Genomic DNA, 20,331 nt, shown 5'->3' on the forward strand with positions numbered 1-20,331 from the left:
TTTATTTTTTTTACTTGAAATTTTTTATATATATATATATATATATATATATATATATATATATATATATATATATATATATATATATATATATATATATATTATTTCTATTTCGTGTCGAGTCGATATCTGGAAAACATCATGTAATGTATTTTTATACGCAGTGAACAATTAACAATCAACTACAGTCCCTACTCAAAAAATTAGGAACACTTGCGAGTTTTGCGACATACGTGTTTGTTCTAATCATAACTTCGTTATTTGTAAAAAAAATATATATATTTATATATATATATATATATATATATATATATATATATATATATTTTTTTTTTTTTTATTTATTTGTTTTGCAGATATACAAGATAACTGTATTTTGTACATGGTTTAAAAGAATTGCGTTTTGTTAACAATATGCAAACGAAATAACTTGGATCAAGTTACAAATAACGAAGTTATGATTAGAACAAACACGTATGTCGCAAAACTCGCAAGTGTTCCCAATTTTTTGAGTAGGGACTGTAGTTGATTGTTAATTGTTCATTGCGTATAAAAATACATTACATGATGTTTTCCAGATATCGACTCGACACGAAATAGAAATAATATATATAAAAAAAATCAAGTAAAAAAAATAAATGTATATAAAAAACAGTAGTAAAAAAAACTCAAATAAAAAATAATTGTATATAAAAAATAAAATAAATAAATAATAAAAAATTAAATAAAACTAATTTATTAAAATAAAAAGGCAATTTCAACAACAAATGTGTGGGATTAAAATTTCAATCAAAAAGATTTCAATGATTGGGGTTTCAATCAAAATTATGATGCCGGCTTAAACTAATGTAATTAAATATATTACTAAGAGGTTTGGGCCGCGTAAGTGATGATATAAAAGCGGCTTAATCTTATAGGTTTCATTCAAAATTACTTGATCTTATAAGTTTCAATCCATTTTAACTTATTCAAAAATAATATATTTCTTTCGGTAATGTGAAAATGATTAAACTCAAAAGTTCAATTGATTGAATAAAAACATTTTGATTTTTCTTTGTCTATTTTTGATATTTAATTTAAAAATCCATACATATATCTCATGTATCTTTTGAAGTTTCTGTGAATTATTTGTCCATAGACCATCGGTAACGAACTGCTGTATTTGTGGGTATTAAATGTTGCTTTTGTTTGTACATAGATACACACACATATCGCGAAAAATATATCGACAAATATATACGAGAATATAACCCCATGAGAATACAGTGCTCGCGGCCTCAGGTCGACATACAAAATATTTTGTATTTATTAGGAAAATGTATCCTATGTACGAATATAGAACGTAACGATCGTGTTTGTTTCCTTTTCCTCGGTTACACATTTGTAGTTTTTAATCATCTTATTGTACGTATAATATTTTTGTAAAAGTATTGATAATACCTATATAATGATGTTTACTTTGGTTTTGAAGCTATCATTACATGTCCTAGGTCGTAGATATTTACATGAGAAATATGTCGATACTGAGTGCTATTAAGTATCCCAATATACATATGCTTGAATCCATAGATATGTACATATATACATACATATACATACCTTTACACATATAAATATGTATGTATTTTATTTGATCGTAATCGAATATATTTTATTTTAAAGAGGGTTTTTTTGTCATTAGGGGAACAGCTCCAAATTCTTGCGAGTTAAAATATGTTGTTTAAAATGTTTTATTGCCTAGAAATATGCAAAATTAAATATATAGTGAGTTGTAGCCTATTTTAATACAATTTCACGACATTATTATGTCTCATTCAATCATGTTTAATAACTTTTATGAATTATTCTCTGCTCGTAATGAATTATAAATTTTCTGTCAAAAACAATATTTTAAAATATCTTCAAAAGTTAAAAGTTAAATTGAGTTAAACACATAGTTTGTGATGCAATACTTGATTTTTTTGTTTCATCTGAATAGCTCTTTTATAATGATTCATATTTAGAAATGTTAATAGCAATAAAATAAAAGATACTAGGCCAAAAGTAAAGAGATCTAAGCGAATGAAATAACTTCCGAAACAAATTCCGAAAATTGTACTAGTCTCATGAAAGATAATAAGATTGGTTATCGGCGAGGAAAATTGCTTAAAATCGATGATTTTTAAAAAATTTAATATGACGCGCGTTTTCTGAGAAGAAACCATGAGAAATTCAACATTTTCATTTTTACTCCAACTTAATGTATATGTACAATGTATGTATGTATACGAAGCTTTTACGATTTTCGAGTTACAGTGGTGCAACGATGTTAAGAAATGAGCTTTTGATACAAATCGACCCAGTGGCGTAGCTACCGCGCCCGCAGACCCCGCAATGCGGGGGGGCGCCGCAAAGATGCGCCCATTTTCCGCTGATTTTTTAATTTGTTCTGTAATTTCTTTGTAATATTTTTTTAAAAAACCTTTCTTATTTTCCAACCTATTTGCATTTCGTTTTATTGTATGTACATACAGCAGAGAATTCTCTCTTATTCTTGTACATATATATTTTTTTAAGTGTTAAAACAATAAAACAAAATTATATTAGGCGTGAAAACCAATAAAATTTACAAATTTATTAATTTTTCGCTGTCTACATTAACAGGTGGGAAGTTTTTAAGGAAAATTCACCATCAGTTACTTTAAGCAGATTATGCACTGCTTGTTGGTCGTCCAGATTAGACTATTAATGTAATGAACTTCGATATATAACATATGTACAGATGTTTTAAAATTTCTTACAGAAATACTTTTTAAAAGTAAAAGAAATGATGAGCAATCAGAAGCAAAGTGACTTAAAAAAGAAAATAGAAAGTTTCGAATTTATTCTCCTACTCGTGCTTTTTGAATAATTCTTCGGCCTCCCAACTTTTTTTCAAAGCTCCTTCAATCAAAAAATGCTGATGTTATCAGTGCTCAGTCTATGATTAGAAATGCATATTGCGAGATCAATAATTTTAGAAATAAATTTGAAGAATTTATAATAATTTCAACAATATTAGGGTTGAAGCCCAAATTTAAATTGAATCGTCAATCTTTTATCTAAAAGCATTTCGATGAACTTAGTAATGATACACGATTCCAGGATCCATTAAAATAATTTTTAAACAATTTTTAATACGGCACTAAACGTATCCTTAGTGCAAATGAAGATTCGTATCACGTTATTTAATAAGATTGTTTCAAAGTTCGCTTTCCTGCAAAGCAATTATCAGATGACGATTTACATATGTATGTATATATGTACATATGTGTGTATGTATGTAGTATATCGTGAAACCAAATCTCTAGCCAACTATTATATCAATGACTTCGACAAATCACTGCCTAATTAGGTGCTTGATTTCCGTTCGTGCTTAAAAGAAAATAAACCTTGTAAAAATATAGACGATCGACAGTGTTCATAATTTGGCAAAGCTCTTCATTTGTAGTTTTTAAACTTTAAATTCGTCATTTAAGTCATCTTGTTCCTCACGCTTCCGATAACTGTAACCACTAAGCTCATTCACAAGCTGAAACTTATTAAAAATTACTTCAGGTCAACTACATGTCAAAACATTGACTAAAAGGATTAGCAATGATTAGTATTACATTTTAACAAAATAGTCGTGTTTGCCAATGAGAAGTCCAGAAAAAAAGAAGTTTTTCTACGTAAAAAAGGTATGAATTATTAATTTGGAAATTTATTTTGCTGAAAGGAAATATTATGAATGGAGGGGGGGGGGGCCTGAAATATTTTGCGGGGGAGCGCCTGGAATTCACGCTACGCCACTGAATCGACCGTTAAAACGGAACCGAAGCGATCCTTTCGAACCCGGCGAGCGAAATTATGTAAGCATCGATGACTGTTGTATTAAATAAATAATATCGTAGTAGAAGTAGTGTTGTAGATTTTATATTTGCAAGTAATTGGTATTCGGGCGAGTTCTCATACTTTGTCGATAGTTAATCTTTTACCGAGTATGTTCGTACACACATACATACATACATACATATGTATGTAATCGTAGGTAGTGGAATTTGAACTGGGCAAAGTTTTAGACGTGTCCTGTACTGCGAGCGCTCGTTGTCCTCGTCTAGCTTTTAAAATGAGATTTAAGCTTTGTGCTTTAATTTCCGTTTAGTTCGTTTAACTTCGATGCACGTGTATGTATTATATGTATATGTACGTCTTTTTCTGTTTTAAATATTTTAAAAGTGTGTTAATGGCTTTAAGATCTATGAATAATCACAATATGTCTCATATATATATATATATATATATATATATATATATATAAAATATATTTAATACACAGATATACACAAAAAAAATGTAAACAACATACAAACTACTGTTCAAGAAGACGAATGTCAAAAAATTTCACGTAGGTGGAACAGATCACACCGATTGTATGTATGATAACATACAATATGCACTCACATTTACAGGTTGTAATTGAGAAATCTCGTCTCGAGATTTCTCGAGAACTTTTGATTCTCGTTTTTCAAGAATATTTTATTGCAGCGGTTTCCAAACTGGGAGGCGCGCCTCCCAGGGGAGGCGATGACTATTGCCAGGGGAGGCGCCAAAACTTTTTAATAAAAAAACAAAACTTCATCTATTGTTACTACGTACATAGATAAAGTAATAATTTTCATATCATAATATCTACAAATAAATAAAACTTCATATCGTAGCTTAACAGTAAAAATTCAATGCATAAATGTTTATTTTTATTTTTCTTTCATTTTTATATATACATAAAAAATTATCCGGAGAAGAAGATTTTAAAAATTGCGCCTTTGCAAACGCTCTGTTTTAGCTAAAGATGACCATTTAATTGCATATGTTCGATATGTCGCGGATAATAATATATTAGAAGATATATTATTTTGCAAACCCATTCTTGGGAAGACCACATCCATTGAAATTTTTAATATAATAGACAGTTTTTTTTTTAAGAAAACGACAAAAAGTGGAATAATTGCGTTGGACTGTGTACCGACGGAGCTCACTCAATGTCCGGACACAAAGCAGGTCTTAGAGCATTGGTCAAAAAGAAAGCACCACATGCTATCTGGACGCACTGTATGATTCTCAGAGCAGTTCTATTGTCAAAAAATATGAGCGAGGAACTGAACAGCATTTTACAAAAGTTATATAAATTATAAACTACATTAAGAATAGTCCTTTGAGAGCAAAGCTGTTTGCAAAGCTGTGTGCTGATATGGAAGCCAATTATACCTCACTTTTGTATTATTGTGAAGTTCGCTGGCTATCTCGTGCAAAAATGATTCTAAAGGGTGTTTGAACTCAAAGAAGACATAGCAACCTTTCTTGAAGAAAACCAACATGAAGAGGCACATTTGTGGACGAACGATAAGTTTATTGTTAAACTTGCCTATTTGGTTGAAATTTTTGGAAAATTGAGCGGTTTAAATAAATCAATGCAGGGATCACAAATACACCCACTTGTTCAAAAAGACAAAGTAAAATCTTTCATTAAAAAATTGAAGATATGGAAATCAAATTTACAAAAGAATGAGTTGGATAGGTTTTCACTTTCCAAAGATTTCTGGGCCACAGCCAATATTGAAGCAAGTAAAAATATTTTTACCGACCACTTGGATGTTTTAGTGCTGCATTTTTCCAATTATTTCAAAGACCTTGATTTCTCAAAGTTTTTTTGGATACAGAATCCATTTAACTACAATGAAGAAGACGAATTCAAGCTGACAACCATCGAAAAATAAAAATTGATAGAATTATCATGCGATAGCTCACTAAAACAAAAGTTTCAAAATGAAACCATAATTAAATTTTGTAATTAATTGTCCAAGAAGGCGCATTGGGGTCTTCCTGTCAAGCTTTCCTGGTATATGTATATCTACAGTAACGGTCAATGAAAAAGTGTCCACTTTCAAATTACGGTAAATGCAGGTATACTTTTTTTGGGGGGCTGGGGATTTATGCAAAGCCCTTTTATTTTATGAATATGATCCTTTGCTTTTATTTAAGTCAGCTTAACCGTGACTTTCAGCTCATTCTCTTCGGCCCCGTGATGATTACTAAAATTATTCCAAATGATCCAAAACTGGCCGCGGCGCAAAAAACTCAAAATTTCGGCTTTGGCTTTCAAACACGTCAGCTCCCAATCTATAGCTAGTCAATTTGGATGCAATAAGACAGCAATGCTCAAATATATCAAGATGAAATCAAATCCTACACCTCCAGAACGAAAAAAACGTCCAGGAAGACCGAAAAAGACCACAATTGCTGTAGATCAACTTTTGAAGTGTTCCTGTCTTCAGAACACTTCAAAACTACCGTGGATATCAGATCGGAGTAAATAGCGGTTAGTGGTTTTGAAATAAATCTAGAAACAAGGTGACATTACCTTCGTGAATGGGGTTTTTTTGCAAGCAACAACAAATCCATTTCTCACCAATAAAATGCACCTGTAGCGTCTGGAATGGGCCAAAAAATATGAAAATTGGACCCTAAGTGATTGGCAAAATATGATCTTCTCGGATGAGAGTAAATTAAATTTATTCGGGTCCGATTAAATGCGGTGTGTGAGACGCAGAACTGGGGAACGTCTATGTGACGAATGCTTTTTGCCAACGGTGAAGTATCATGCAGGATAGATGGTCTGGGGTCTTTCTTTCACTTTTGGGTGGGCCAGTTGGCTTTTATTGACGGAACGGTAATCGCAGAAGTTTACAAAAATATATTAACAATGAACCTGTTACCATATATTGAAATGCATTGGGCGTATGAAACCCAGAGCATTTTCCAGGACGCTTTTGCACCGTGTCATCGCGCTAAATCCGTATGTTTATATATTTTTTTAAATACTTTATATCCTAGGCAATATTTTAAATGCAAAAATATTGTAAAGGATAAATGTTATGATATTTAGGTGAAAGAGTTTTTTTAAGAAACATGGAATTTTGACGCTGGAGTGGCTGGGTAATAGTCCTGACTTAAACCCGATTGAGAACTTATGGGGCATAATGGGGCTAAAAGTGAATAGCAATAAGTTTATTTGTAAATACCAGCTTATACAAACATTATAAAAAGTGTGGTATGACGACATTACAGGCGATTGTTTAAAAATATTGGTGGAATCGATGCCTTCGAGAATGAGAGAAGTGATAATAAAGGAGGAGTTGTATAGTATTAGATTAAGTGTTTGTAATGAGTATTATATATGAAGATATAATTTAAGTAAAAAAAAATTATAAATAAATAGATTTTATGCCAAAAACCATTTTTTTCAAGAGACAACAAAATCTTTTAAAAAATTCAGTTTTATAAAAACTTGATTAAATTTTTTATTTTACATAATATTAAGGCTCATTAATGTGCGCGCGCAGAATACGGGAGGAAAAGCATGTTCCTCTTGTTCCTGTTGTATCCTGCTCGCGCAAATTAAGTGAGTATGTACCGTTTACCATGCACCATTTTTTTTTTGATCTTTCGACTTAAGATCTTTCGATTTTCAATCTTTGCCTTCCGATATTTGCGTTTTCTGTCATTTAACATTCTGTCTCGTCACGTAGACCCACTACATATATACATATGTCCCACAGCAAACGAACAAAAATGCTTTTTTTATCTCATTTAATACGTCCAAAATTTTTAACCAAAGTTGCTGGTTGGTTTTCGGAAAAAAAGCCAGAATGGAAAAGGTCAATGATTTTTTTATTTTTTTATATTTTGAAAACGCTTTTATTTTTATTATTAATAATTTTATACGCTGGCAAGAAGTCGAGCTTGGTAAAATCGGAGTCGGAGTCGGGTAAATTTTGATCCGACTCCAGACAATGAGCCCTGTCAACATTCCTAGTGGTTGAATCTGACGAACTGGACGTGCATTATATTCTGAGTGCGAGTGGCGCTCGTGTTGATGTGCATTCGGTTTGGGCGATTGGGCTGTTGGGCAGTTGGGCGGGAGTATGCGTTGGCAGAGACGTACGCGAGAGTGTGCGTTGTGTGAGAGTGGGCGGCCGCCCAGATGACCGCTCATTGTCAGTGCAGTGCGGGGCGCCTCGACCGCCCATCGTGTCGCGCGACCGCAGCGCCAAGCGGACACTACATGCAAACAAACAAAACATAACCTAATAACCTCTGCTCGTTGCCGTCGCCATCGAAATCGCCATTGCCATCGCCATCGCCATCGCCATCGCCATCGCCTTACTCTTTACTACATAACGCGAGTGCAACAGTGTTTCGTTCGATTTTTGATATTCAACGAATGGCGCTGTCGATCGAACTGTCGTACCGGTGACGTTCGTAACGTAATTTAAATATACACACACACACACACACACACACACACACACACACACATAAATATAAACATGTAACCATGTGAAAGGTAATTTGTGCGATGGTTCGATTTAGTTTTGCTTCGAATTGACACCGCTTTTTCGGCTATTATTATATTTATTATCGTTGGCGAGGCCGTGACCCGTTTAGAAAACGTTGTTTGAAATTTGATAGATACGTTTACATGTATCGTGTGCGTGTATGTATGTATGTATGTATTCGCTCGTTTAGAATGCGTTCTAGTGCTATTTGGAGGATTGTTCAGTGTTGGTGTGACTTCGTTGAATTGATGTCAAAATTTGGCAGGTGTATAAATAGTGTTTTAATTTCTTTGGCCGAGCTATTTTTGTTTTCTTTTAAAAATTATGCTGTAAGTGCATAATACAAGCTAAATAAGTTTTTAGTTTTTTTGAAAATTGTGGTAATATTTCTTGATTTACCTACATATACATACTTGCACATATGATATGTGTATTTTGGAAATTTACTAGGATGTCTAATATAACTGTATCAAACTATAAAACAGCTGTTTTTAGAATTATTTTTGTTTAATACCTCTCCAGTTTTCATTTACCGGCAACATAAAATTGTAAATTTGAAGAATATATCCATTATCAATCAATTTGTATAGATAATGTTTGAATAATCATTTCCGTCTCATACTCCGTCCCTTCTCATTAAAACAGCTCCAAGTATATTTTAGAATCTTATACAGATAAATTTAATGTTAAGAATGCTGTATTAAAAAGAAAATTGTAAGTTGATTCCTCATTTATAATGAAAGCCGATCCAAATTAAAAAAAAAGCTTTTTTCCGACCCAATAATGCGGATATATCCTGTTATAATTATAATAAAATATTTGGCTGTTGTTGTATCGATTGAGAAATAAATTTATTATTTATCTTTATTAAAATCATGTTCTCTGGTGTGTATATTTATTTTACCAACATACATTTACATATTTTTACTTTCATGATTGTTTCCAGCGTGCATATTAATTACAGTTTGTACCAATTTACTATGCAACATCCCGGATATATATATATATATATATATATATATATATATATATATATATATATATATATATATATACACACATATATATATATATATATATATATATATATATATATATATATATATATATATATATATATACACATATATATATATATATACATATATATATATATATATATATATATATATATATATATATATATATATATATATATATATATATATATATATATATATATATATATATATATACACATATATATATTTATTAAAATCATGTTCTCTGGTGTGTATATTTATTTTACCAACATACATTTACATATTTTTACTTTCATGATTGTTTCCAGCGTGCATATTAATTACAGTTTGTACCAATTTACTATGCAACATCCCGGATATATATATATATATATATATATATATATATATATATATATATATATATATACACACATATATATATATATATATATATATATATATATATATATATATATATATATATATATATATATATATATATATACACATATATATATATATATACATATATATATATATATATATATATATATATATATATATATATATATATATATATATATATATATATATATATATATATATATATATATATATACACATATATATATATATATATATATATATATATATATATATATATATATATATATATATATATATATATATATACACATATATATATATATATATACATATATATATATATATATATATATATATATATATATATATATATATATATATATATATATATATATATATATATATATATATATATATATATATATATATATATATATATATATAACATCCCGGATGGTTTTAATACTCATTATTTATTAAAAAAACGCTCATAGTTAAGGAGATAATTGGTCGTTAGTAGTCATGTAGTACTAGTATTGTACCGTTTTATGACTAATGTAACCACTGGTATCTTCTTCACTTGTAGTGTCACTCTCATTTTCTTCCTCTTAAGAAACAAAAGAAACGATACCTACATCATCCATGCGTTTAAAACCTGAATCACTTAAATCATGACTGAGTCACTCCTCGATGTTTTCAAAACATTTAAAATTTCCCAATAATCCACATATTTCAGATATATCACTTGCTTCATTCTCTTCAAAATCCACTTAATCTGTCAGGAAGAATCTTTCTCCATGATCGAACAAGTGTTGCTGGCTTTACTTTTGACCGAGATTGTGTTATTCAGTGTATAGCATCCAATATCGTCATTTTTTTCCAGAAATTGATCAGGTTGTTATCTTGCTCAACAAGTGTTTTCATTGATGATGTCAGATTAGGGTGCAAAAGTATTTTAACCATAAGTCCATCGTTTGTTTTCAATATGCTTTCGTTCGAATGAGAAGGAGCATTATTTAATAACAATGCTGCTTTCTATGGCAATCCCTTATTTTTTTTTTTAAATCTTGCACCTCTGAAAACCATTTCTTTTTAAACCAATCTTCAAAAATCTCCCTGTCCATCCATGCCCCTTTCTGACTATAATAATCGACGGGAAGAATTTTCAATTCAGTTCCATTAAAAGATCGAGGTTTCTTTGCTTTCTTAATCATCAAAAGTTTCATTTCATGAGTTCCTGATGTGTTTCCGCAACACATGAAAGTTATCCTTTCTTTGGACGATTTATGTCGAGGTGTGGACTTTTCTCTCATTGAAGCCAGCGTTTTTGTCAGCAAGCACTTCCAGTACAGGCCTGTTTCATCTGCATTATAGATTTGATCGGGTTGCAAATTTTCTCTGTGCAAATATTCTCGAAATTCGATGCAGAATTCAACAGGAATTGAAAATAATTAAACATACGTATGTTACGAAAAAAATCTGCTCTGAATACACGCACTTATTACTTCTTCGCTGATGAAAAGCGACTGAAAGAATTAACGCAATAGTAAAAGACATTTAAAAAGGGAATGAAAAACATTTGTGTGTGCCATCATTTGTTTCAAACAATACGCATGTTTACAGTCGCAATCAATCGGTACGTTTCATAATCATATAAGAAAAAAAATGAATTATTATTTTTTATGCACGGATAATCTGAAAACCGGATAATCCGCACCCAGATGATCGAGAGTATACTGTTTATTATTTTGTTCCGAATACTTTCCGCTTCTGAAAACAGCCGTAGGCGATCGGAGAGCTTTAGCTTTACTTCAAACTTCAAACGTGAACATATTTTACTTTACAAGTAAATGTACATACATCTACGCGAATACATACGAACATATACACATTTTGCATAAATATATGTATACCTTCTCCAAATTTGTGTGCAAAAGAGGAGAGTTTTCGTTTAAAATCGCGAGGAAGGACTTTCATGGAAGTGTCTTTCCTCAGCATGAATACAAATTATCCTTCGTGATTGACTGCCCCGAATATCCTCGCTACGGGTCGTAAAGATCTTCATCCGCATGTTTAAATTACTTCTAAGAGATTACCTGTCGAGTTACATCCACACTATCATCACTCTTTCGCGTTAATGAAGTGTAAAGTCACCTCGCACGTGTACATGCATATTACATACAATATATGCATGTGAACATAACACTTCTTTCGCTACATTTTTTTTAAACGAATTTGTAATTTTTTCGTGCAGTTTTCGTTATGCGTCGTAAGATTAGTTCAATTGTATGCAAAAGCTGTAAACGGTGTGTGTTCTGTGAGTGATCCCTCTCGGATATGTGTGGATATATAGGATTCCAGCTGAAACGATGTGATATCTAGTCACAGGATGCTAAGCTGGTTTGTATGTAACATTGAAATGAAAAATGTTTTCGGAAATTTTCAGAACGTGCCTTCTTACCCTTAAGATCGAATGTTATTTGACTTGTTTACCTAATCGCTTTGCGTATTTTCTTTGCAGAATGACGACATAGCAGAGCTCAACGACCGGCGGGCCGGGGAGATGGCAGCTGTCAACTCTGTAAGTCTTTAATATTTGCTAAATTAAATAAATTAAATAAATCAATACGTCGTGCGTTTCATCCTTTGGCTTAGTATAGCCTGCGTAATAAAATCGCAATATTTTTTTAATAATATTTTCGTATATAATAATGTCATAGCTAGAGTTTATCGCTATATATTATACATATACATGTGTATATTAAAAATATGAATTTATTACAAATTACGATGCTATTTTAGTAAATAATAACGATTTGAAGCTTTTGTATTTTGACAACAATCGTCGTAAAAAGAACAAATATTTCCACTTGAAATAATTTTTAATTAAGAAAAGATTAATTGGGCTAACCGATTTTTTACTAAGTTTCCCTGTCGATTAAGCAATCGCTGATTGTAGTTCACTGATTTTTCTGGGTCAGTTCCAAAACAGTTTTGCTCTCTAGTGATGATACAGGCTGTTACACGTATAAACTATTTGAAGTAAAAATAAATAAATTATCATGTTTAATACATACATATGTACATATTATATAAATAGAAGTAATTTTGAAAACATGTATGACATAAAAATTAATCGACCAATCAAAAAAGTTTGAGAGTAGTCATTTTGAATTGTAATCGAAAAATATCATATCATATGTATGTATGTATGTATATATATACATACATATGTATATTGACATGGCATATATTTTAATATATTAGTTAATTTCAATATATCTTTAAATAGTATATGTATATGTAGGATTATGAAATGTATGTTCACATTTCTTTATAAAAAAATGCTTTTAAAATTGTAGCACCCTCTAATTAGCCCTCACTTTTGTGTAGAAGGCATTATAATTTCAAAGGCAAAAATAATCTGTCACTGTACTTAGTCGTATGCTAAAAACGTCATTTCTATACTTAAAAATACAAATTGACGTCACGTGTTAAAAGTTTGTCGTAGTAGTGGTTATCCGCATTTTTCAAATTGTTTCTCACAGAAGAAAATATATCTATATGTTTTTTCGAATTGACTTCAGCGGAGTGAACTTAAGCCTGTGCCAAAAAATGATCAAATCCATTGCTTCTCTCCACAAATCTGATCCGGTTTCAAAGTTCATAACGCCACAAACTATCCTACATAATATACATACATATGTATATATATCGATATCTGTGCAAATTTTTACTTCGTATTCGCCACGACATTTATAAATTTCTCTGATGATGAATTGTGACATTCGCTAATGTCGCAGAGCGCGGCCCCCTAAATAAAATTATTACATTAATAATCGTTTACGAGATAAAGTATGAAAAAAGCACACACACACTAAACAGAAAGTTAGTCTAGTGCGAAATTGTCATCGTAAATCACACCATCGTCGGTTCCGGCCGATTAAAAAACGTTTTGCCATGCAATTAAAATAAATGACAATAAATTTGAACCCAGTGCCACGTTTTGGCGATCGCTTGTAACTCGTCTAGAGATAACAGAGAGACCATCTTGCACTTTAGTGCATCGTGACGTCACGGCATTCCAGTGCGCTGGCATTAACGTAACCGGCCCCACAGCAACACTAAAAGGAAAATGATGAAATCCATATCATCACTGTTGGATTCTCGAATAATAATTATCATTATTGTTTGTGTCTGTCTATTCAAGTTTTCGGCTCGGGTTTCTCGGGTTTGATACAAAGTTGTTATTATAGATTACATGCATACTAAATTTTCTATTATCTTGTCGTCCACCATTAGTTGAAGTATTATTTTATTAAAAATTAAAATTAAAATGTTTCCATTTCATACACATGTATAATTATTTTTCTAGTGAAACGAAAATAGTTCCAATAAGAATATACAAGTTTAGACAGTAGTTACCGAGCTGTCATAAATGATAAATTGACCTGTTTTTTTTTATTGCTGAAAATGAATTTTTATATAAACGAATATTATTTATCGCAAAAGTTTTGTTTCGCCGAGCTTAATATTCAAATTGAATCTTTTTCACTAACAATTCAACATTGAATATTTTAATTGGAAACGTTCAAATATTTTAATTATATCAATATGTAAATATATATATATATATATATATATATATATATATATATATATATATATATATATATATATATATATATATATATATATATATATATATATATATATATATATATATATATATATATATATATATATATATATATATATACATATATGTACATATGTTGGTATATGGATCAGTTTCTACTCTGAAACGAGAACAGTTTCAAATTTTCTATTTCCGATTCCCTAAAAAAAGCCTATAATCATCTGAACTAATCCAAGAGGGTCGATTAGCATAAGGGCTCATTTGGGACGAATGAGTTTGACTTTACTTATTTTTTATCAATGCGCGTAAGCGCATAAGCCTTCAGCAATTATTTAAATTTAAGGAAATTAAATGTAAGCATATCGTATTTGATCTTACGAAATTTTGTTTTTATAGTCGAGAATTCAAAATTAGAAATAAAACATTGAAACAATTTTCCTGCTAGTAATTTCTCGACCTTCCGATATATTTCTGTATACATATAGGTTGTCTAATTATTTTTGGTAAATTGATACTTACAAAACCCGATTATAAGCCAGTCTACGAATATGTGGACATAATATTATAAGATAATGTATAAACACACGCCTCAAAGGAATATTTGGTAACGTGTAGCGGGCAGAACAGAGAACGAGTGGTTCATAGACTGGCATGGCTGGCAGATCGTCAAGTGCGTTTTGCTTTCGTCAAAGTGCATCGAATCGGACGTGGATCACGTGCTGAACATAGTATGGCTTATACTCCATATTATATTATCCCCAATGGTTGACTACCCCTGGGTCCAGTTGAGTGGAGAGCTGTCGAGCCCTAAAGCGTCATAAACAGCAAGCTATGTAGCTGGCTCGGTGTGCTTTTCGACGTATCAAAAGCGCTTCGCTTTACACATAAAATGAAATCGCCATTGCGCACTGCTGCATTGTGAAGTCAGCAATTTTTCTTTTTCTTCTCATTTTACTTTTCATTTGTCTTCATTCACTTTTTCAAACCTTCGTTTCATCGCGTCTATCGGTTCGAAAGAATAATTTGACTTATAAAAAATGTTTTTTACGTTTATTATATGTATGTATGTAACATATGTATGTGCATATGTACGTAAATAAATATACATATGTATATATAATGATTTTTATTTATATTCTGGTTTTGACTTTCTAGAAATCTCTCTTTAAAACATTTCTTCGAAGTTGGTTTTTAATTATATGTAAGTAGTCAAAAATATTTTCAGGTGACTCTTTTAATTGTGACAGTATATTTTTTTAAAAAACAATTAACATATTTGATTAAAACATTTGTTTATTAACGGTTTCGAAATTTATGTTTTATATAAAAGTTTTACTCGTTCAATAATATAATAAAATTAAGAATGTACACGAAAATTAACTTTCAACTTTTAGGAATTTAATTACTATGTAATATCTGTGATGAATTTTATTTAAAATGACAAAATTGCCGTTGTTTTTATCTTAGATATTGTTTAATTTATATTGGTCAACTTTTAAATTGATTTTTATTGGCTCCGTTGGATCGAATTTATTACTAAATTTAAACGCCAGTTTTAAAATTTCATACTATTTTATTGGATTATAATCGACGGTAATCTGATTTATACATATATTTTCACAGTATGTTTGGTATAATTTGCTATCTCAACAGCTGTAAATCAATGTATAATATTTAATATTGGCCAACTTAATGATATTTAATCGTTTGAAAATTTCCTTGCGATATTAGGAACGGTCGTTCGATTCGTTCGACTATTTTTTCATTATATCGAAACGCGATTTTTTCATGTTACGGCTTTCTCATTGGAAGGTTAACAGAAGTAATTAACATGAGCATTTACCGGTGGGTCGTTCTAAATTCAAATAGTGCATCTGTTACAACAAATGAGCCGACAACATGTCTTTTGTTCGTATAATGTGTCACGTAATCAATTGTCCGTGTTAATTAGCGCACTTCCGACAAGGACAACTAAACTGTATGTAGGTACGTGGAACTGTACCCATGCCAAATATCGTATTTACTATTATATTCCAACCCGTATTCATCCCCCAATTATTATCACAAAACTGTCGTAAATTAGCAGGCTAAATATGACGATGTTTAGTGACCCTCTTTCACCATCTATTTTTGCTGAAGAGCTTTTTTTTTTTTCTCGTCGTGTCTATGGATTTGTACAGATACAAGCATACATCTTTCTCGGTTACGTATCTTTAACGTTACGTTAACTTTGCTTCTTTTCGAATCCAGTCCCATTCATTCATCTTTCACGTGCTTCATTTTTTTTAGTTTGGACTTTCATGATTTTTTGATATTGGATGGAAGATGTAGAAGGGAGGTCGATTGATTGTTTGTATGTAACAATTTTTGATAATGATTGACTTATATTTACATACATATACATATGTAGATATGTATGTATACATACGAGTATACACAGCCGTAAACAAATGTATTACGCCAATTGTAAAAAATGCTTTTGATAGAAAATACTTTCGTATTTGAGACAATCACTACCTGCATTGCATCTTACTATGAATTCCTATATTGTCTAACCCTTCTTTCTTTTCCTCGGGTTGCTTATCTAAAAAAAAAATGCGAAATTTTCCCTTTTACACAAATGGCTGTTTAGCTTTAGAGAGTAGTGGTTTCGTTGCGTTGTTTTTATCATTTCCGTTTTGGTTCATTCTTTCTTTTTCTTCTTTTCTTTCTTGGTATTTTTAAATTAAGTGTATCTTCTTTAATCAAGTGAAGGGAACAGGGCTCAGATTATTTCAATACAATTTTCAAGGGTCGGGATAGATAAAAATTAGATTATCGCGATATGTGGTCCAAACGACATTAAAAGGATACAATGAAATTGGTTCTATAAAAAATCAATCAAAAACAAGAAGAATATGGAATATATGTCAAGAAGTGTCAAGATCTCATTCTAACGATCGTGTCTTTTGAAATCCCAAAAACAGATCTCCTGAGCATACATACATACATAGTTGGAGAAGTGGAAACGGAATGAAATTTAAAATTTTCTTTGCAAACGTGTTTTGGAATTACCTATTTCTAAAATATATATGTACATAAAATATGTACGAGTGGCGTGCCGTCATTGGACCAGAGAGACTAGGCTAGTCTCCAAAAATCTTTTACCCAAAATTTAAAAAAAAAACAACAATTCAATTACAATAAATTCAAATTGTTGTCCATATTGATATTGTTCACTCGGATTAGCAAAGTTCAGAAACCGGAATCGACCGTACCGGAGGTAGTGGTAGTGGTAATGGATTGTTATGGCATGGTCCGTCGCGTTGTTCGCTTGCACGGACTCGCCATCTCAATTCTGTTCCGTACTGGCAAATTTTTATGTATTAATATTACTCGGAAAAAATCAGTGCGGAGTGCGCGGAAACAAATAACTATGGCTTGGAATGTTGCATTCTCGATCGATTGCTCGACAAATCATTCAGAAGTTTTGAAGATTAACAAGATGTTATTAGGAAAGGTAAAATTATACTCATCACTAAAATACAGATTATTATAATTCAAAAATTCAAAAATATATTTTTTTATATACTTACATACATGTATTGTCGATACCTAGTCCCCTATTTTCCCCTATGATTGAATGCCAATTCCAAATGATCAGAATCAACCTTTACGTGGTGATTCAAACGGAAAACTATTTTCAGCATTTATTTTTACTATTCAAAATAATTTATTATAAAAATAAATTGTATATTTGATTAATTTTAAATACAGTGGCCAGATATTTATGTATGTACAACCTACCCTGTTTGACTTTTTTTATAATTTTAATACATACTGGAAAATACTAGAACTGCATATTATTATTTACATCGCCAGTGGGATCGATTATTAGATAAGTAATAAATTTATGTTGTTTGTTTTGAATGTTATGACCGACAACAATACATATATAAATGTACATAATTGTTTGTTGGTTGCTTTTCAATAGGTCAGTAGATAAGCACTGTAAAGATCAACTGTAAATTTAACAGCGAATAGACTTTTTGAGCGTCGGGTCGTCTGCCAAATGTGTGCGTTGGTCTGGGTCGCCCAACTCTGGCACCGCGGCCAACTGCCCCTTCAGACAAGCGCCTCGATGACTCACCTTCACTCAGACAGGGCTGTCCAACTCTCATATCTACCATCTACATACGTATAGTATATATCTAACATGTATCTTACTCTCCCCCACCCCTCCCTCTCTTTTAAGACATGCCGAGAACTTCTTGGCACGCATTGCTTTTCTTGCAAAATGTAAAAGTTTCATAGTTATATTGCAGCCAATGTCATTGGACTTCTGTGCTACTTGTTCCTGTTGAACTGCATTGCATGTGTATAGCTGATAAAGGTGTGATATGGAGGCTTCCAATTCGATTTTAAATGGTGCCTGCTTAGTTACTGAAAAGGTTTTCATTGTTTGTCGTAGCGTAGGAAGTGTGTTTAAGTTTTGAGCTGTATGTTTCATAGTTTCATATATAAACATATAGAGATAATCTTTATTTATATAATATATTATGTATATCTGACCAGGAATATAAAAAGCTTCCCATAAATTGAAGAGGCAAGGTTAGAAATCAAGTAGGAAAGGGACTTTGAGCAGAGCTCAAATAAGCGTATACAAGGTTTCGATTAATGGGTTGAATTTTGCACACGCGTGCTTATATTATATATCGTATAATGATGATCGTTAGCCTCAGCTCTCTAACGTTATATTCATTTTAATCCCCTGTGGACCGGAGAAGGGTGGGATGGGATGCCAAAGGTTGAGTTATTCGTTAAATGGGGAAGGTTTTGCGAAGGTCTAGCGCGGGTCGCGAGGGTTTGCTTGCTCAGGTGTTCTGCGAATTTGATTCATTCGATCTTTGTTGAATAAGCATCCTCCGAAGACCCGACCAACCTTCACTCTTTCAACGTACATACATCAACGTTTATTTTGGCCGGGCGGGCAGAAAAAAATCTTCGTCGATATATTTCATTAAGATCAAATGCGGTCCGTTCGACCCTAGTTAACTTTTAAATATATTATAGCTCTACCCCCGCAATAGGGGTGGGTCAATTATCTGCAATGTGTTCACCCGATTCACCGTTTACATATGTATGTATGTATGTATGTATGTATGTACATATATATAGATTAAAAATAATTATAAATAGTGCGTTATGTCAAAGTATTATTTCCATAACAAATTAAAACAGAGATTCAATCAATCTTCTTATCTTAGCTGAAATGCTATTTTTAAATATTCTTTTTCATTTTTTTTCAATAAAATATCTGCAATTGAAAATGTACCAAATGAGGATTTTTATTTTTATTTTTAAATTACATAGGTCATAGCAACATTACATGTATCCCTAATTTCTCGATGAGATCAAAAATTTAAATGTAAAGAAAATGCCCCAATTTATATATTTAGATTTTTAATATTAATATAAACATTTAGGGGAGTCTATACTGGACATTTTCAATAAATTTTGTTATAAAACCAGTAAACATTGTTAGCATTTATTTACATATTTATTATCAAAAAATATTATTTTTCTAATTTCCTTGTTTATTTCTCGAGCGCTAACTGAAAAATTTACTGTTAAAATATATTTCGATATAATAAATAGAAAACTATGATTTTGATTGATCAAAAAAAGCTCTCAAAGGCTTAGTCCCGTTTCGTCAAATTGTATATATGTATGTACCTATACATACAAGTATTGGTTATTTTTCATTGTTGTTTACATCCGCATTCTGTACATACAAACGCCTTTAAATTAAATTCCATTAAACGCTATGGGAATCGGAAGATTCACCCTCGGGCAATTAAGGTTTCAGTTTAAGGACGCAGTATAATATAGGGCGCCAAACGGCGATCCCTTTATAGTTTATTCC

General features: G+C 31.1%; 1 protein-coding gene across 1 annotated transcript in view; it reads left to right on the forward strand.

Moving 5' to 3' along the window:
• The first annotated feature begins 8,057 nt into the window (after nt 1–8,057).
• The window catches only part of LOC143910313 (uncharacterized), a 157,751-nt gene continuing 145,477 nt past the window's right edge, over nt 8,058–20,331 (forward strand). The window contains exons 1-3 of the mRNA XM_077428730.1: nt 8,058–8,404; nt 12,042–12,191; nt 12,309–12,368. Of these exons, the coding sequence (XP_077284856.1) occupies nt 12,177–12,191; nt 12,309–12,368 (75 nt within the window). The 5' untranslated portion in view covers nt 8,058–8,404; nt 12,042–12,176. The remainder of the gene's footprint in view (nt 8,405–12,041; nt 12,192–12,308; nt 12,369–20,331) is intronic.

This window comes from Arctopsyche grandis, chromosome 4 (assembly GCF_051622035.1).
Source record: "Arctopsyche grandis isolate Sample6627 chromosome 4, ASM5162203v2, whole genome shotgun sequence".
Classification (NCBI taxonomy): domain Eukaryota; kingdom Metazoa; phylum Arthropoda; class Insecta; order Trichoptera; family Hydropsychidae; genus Arctopsyche; species Arctopsyche grandis.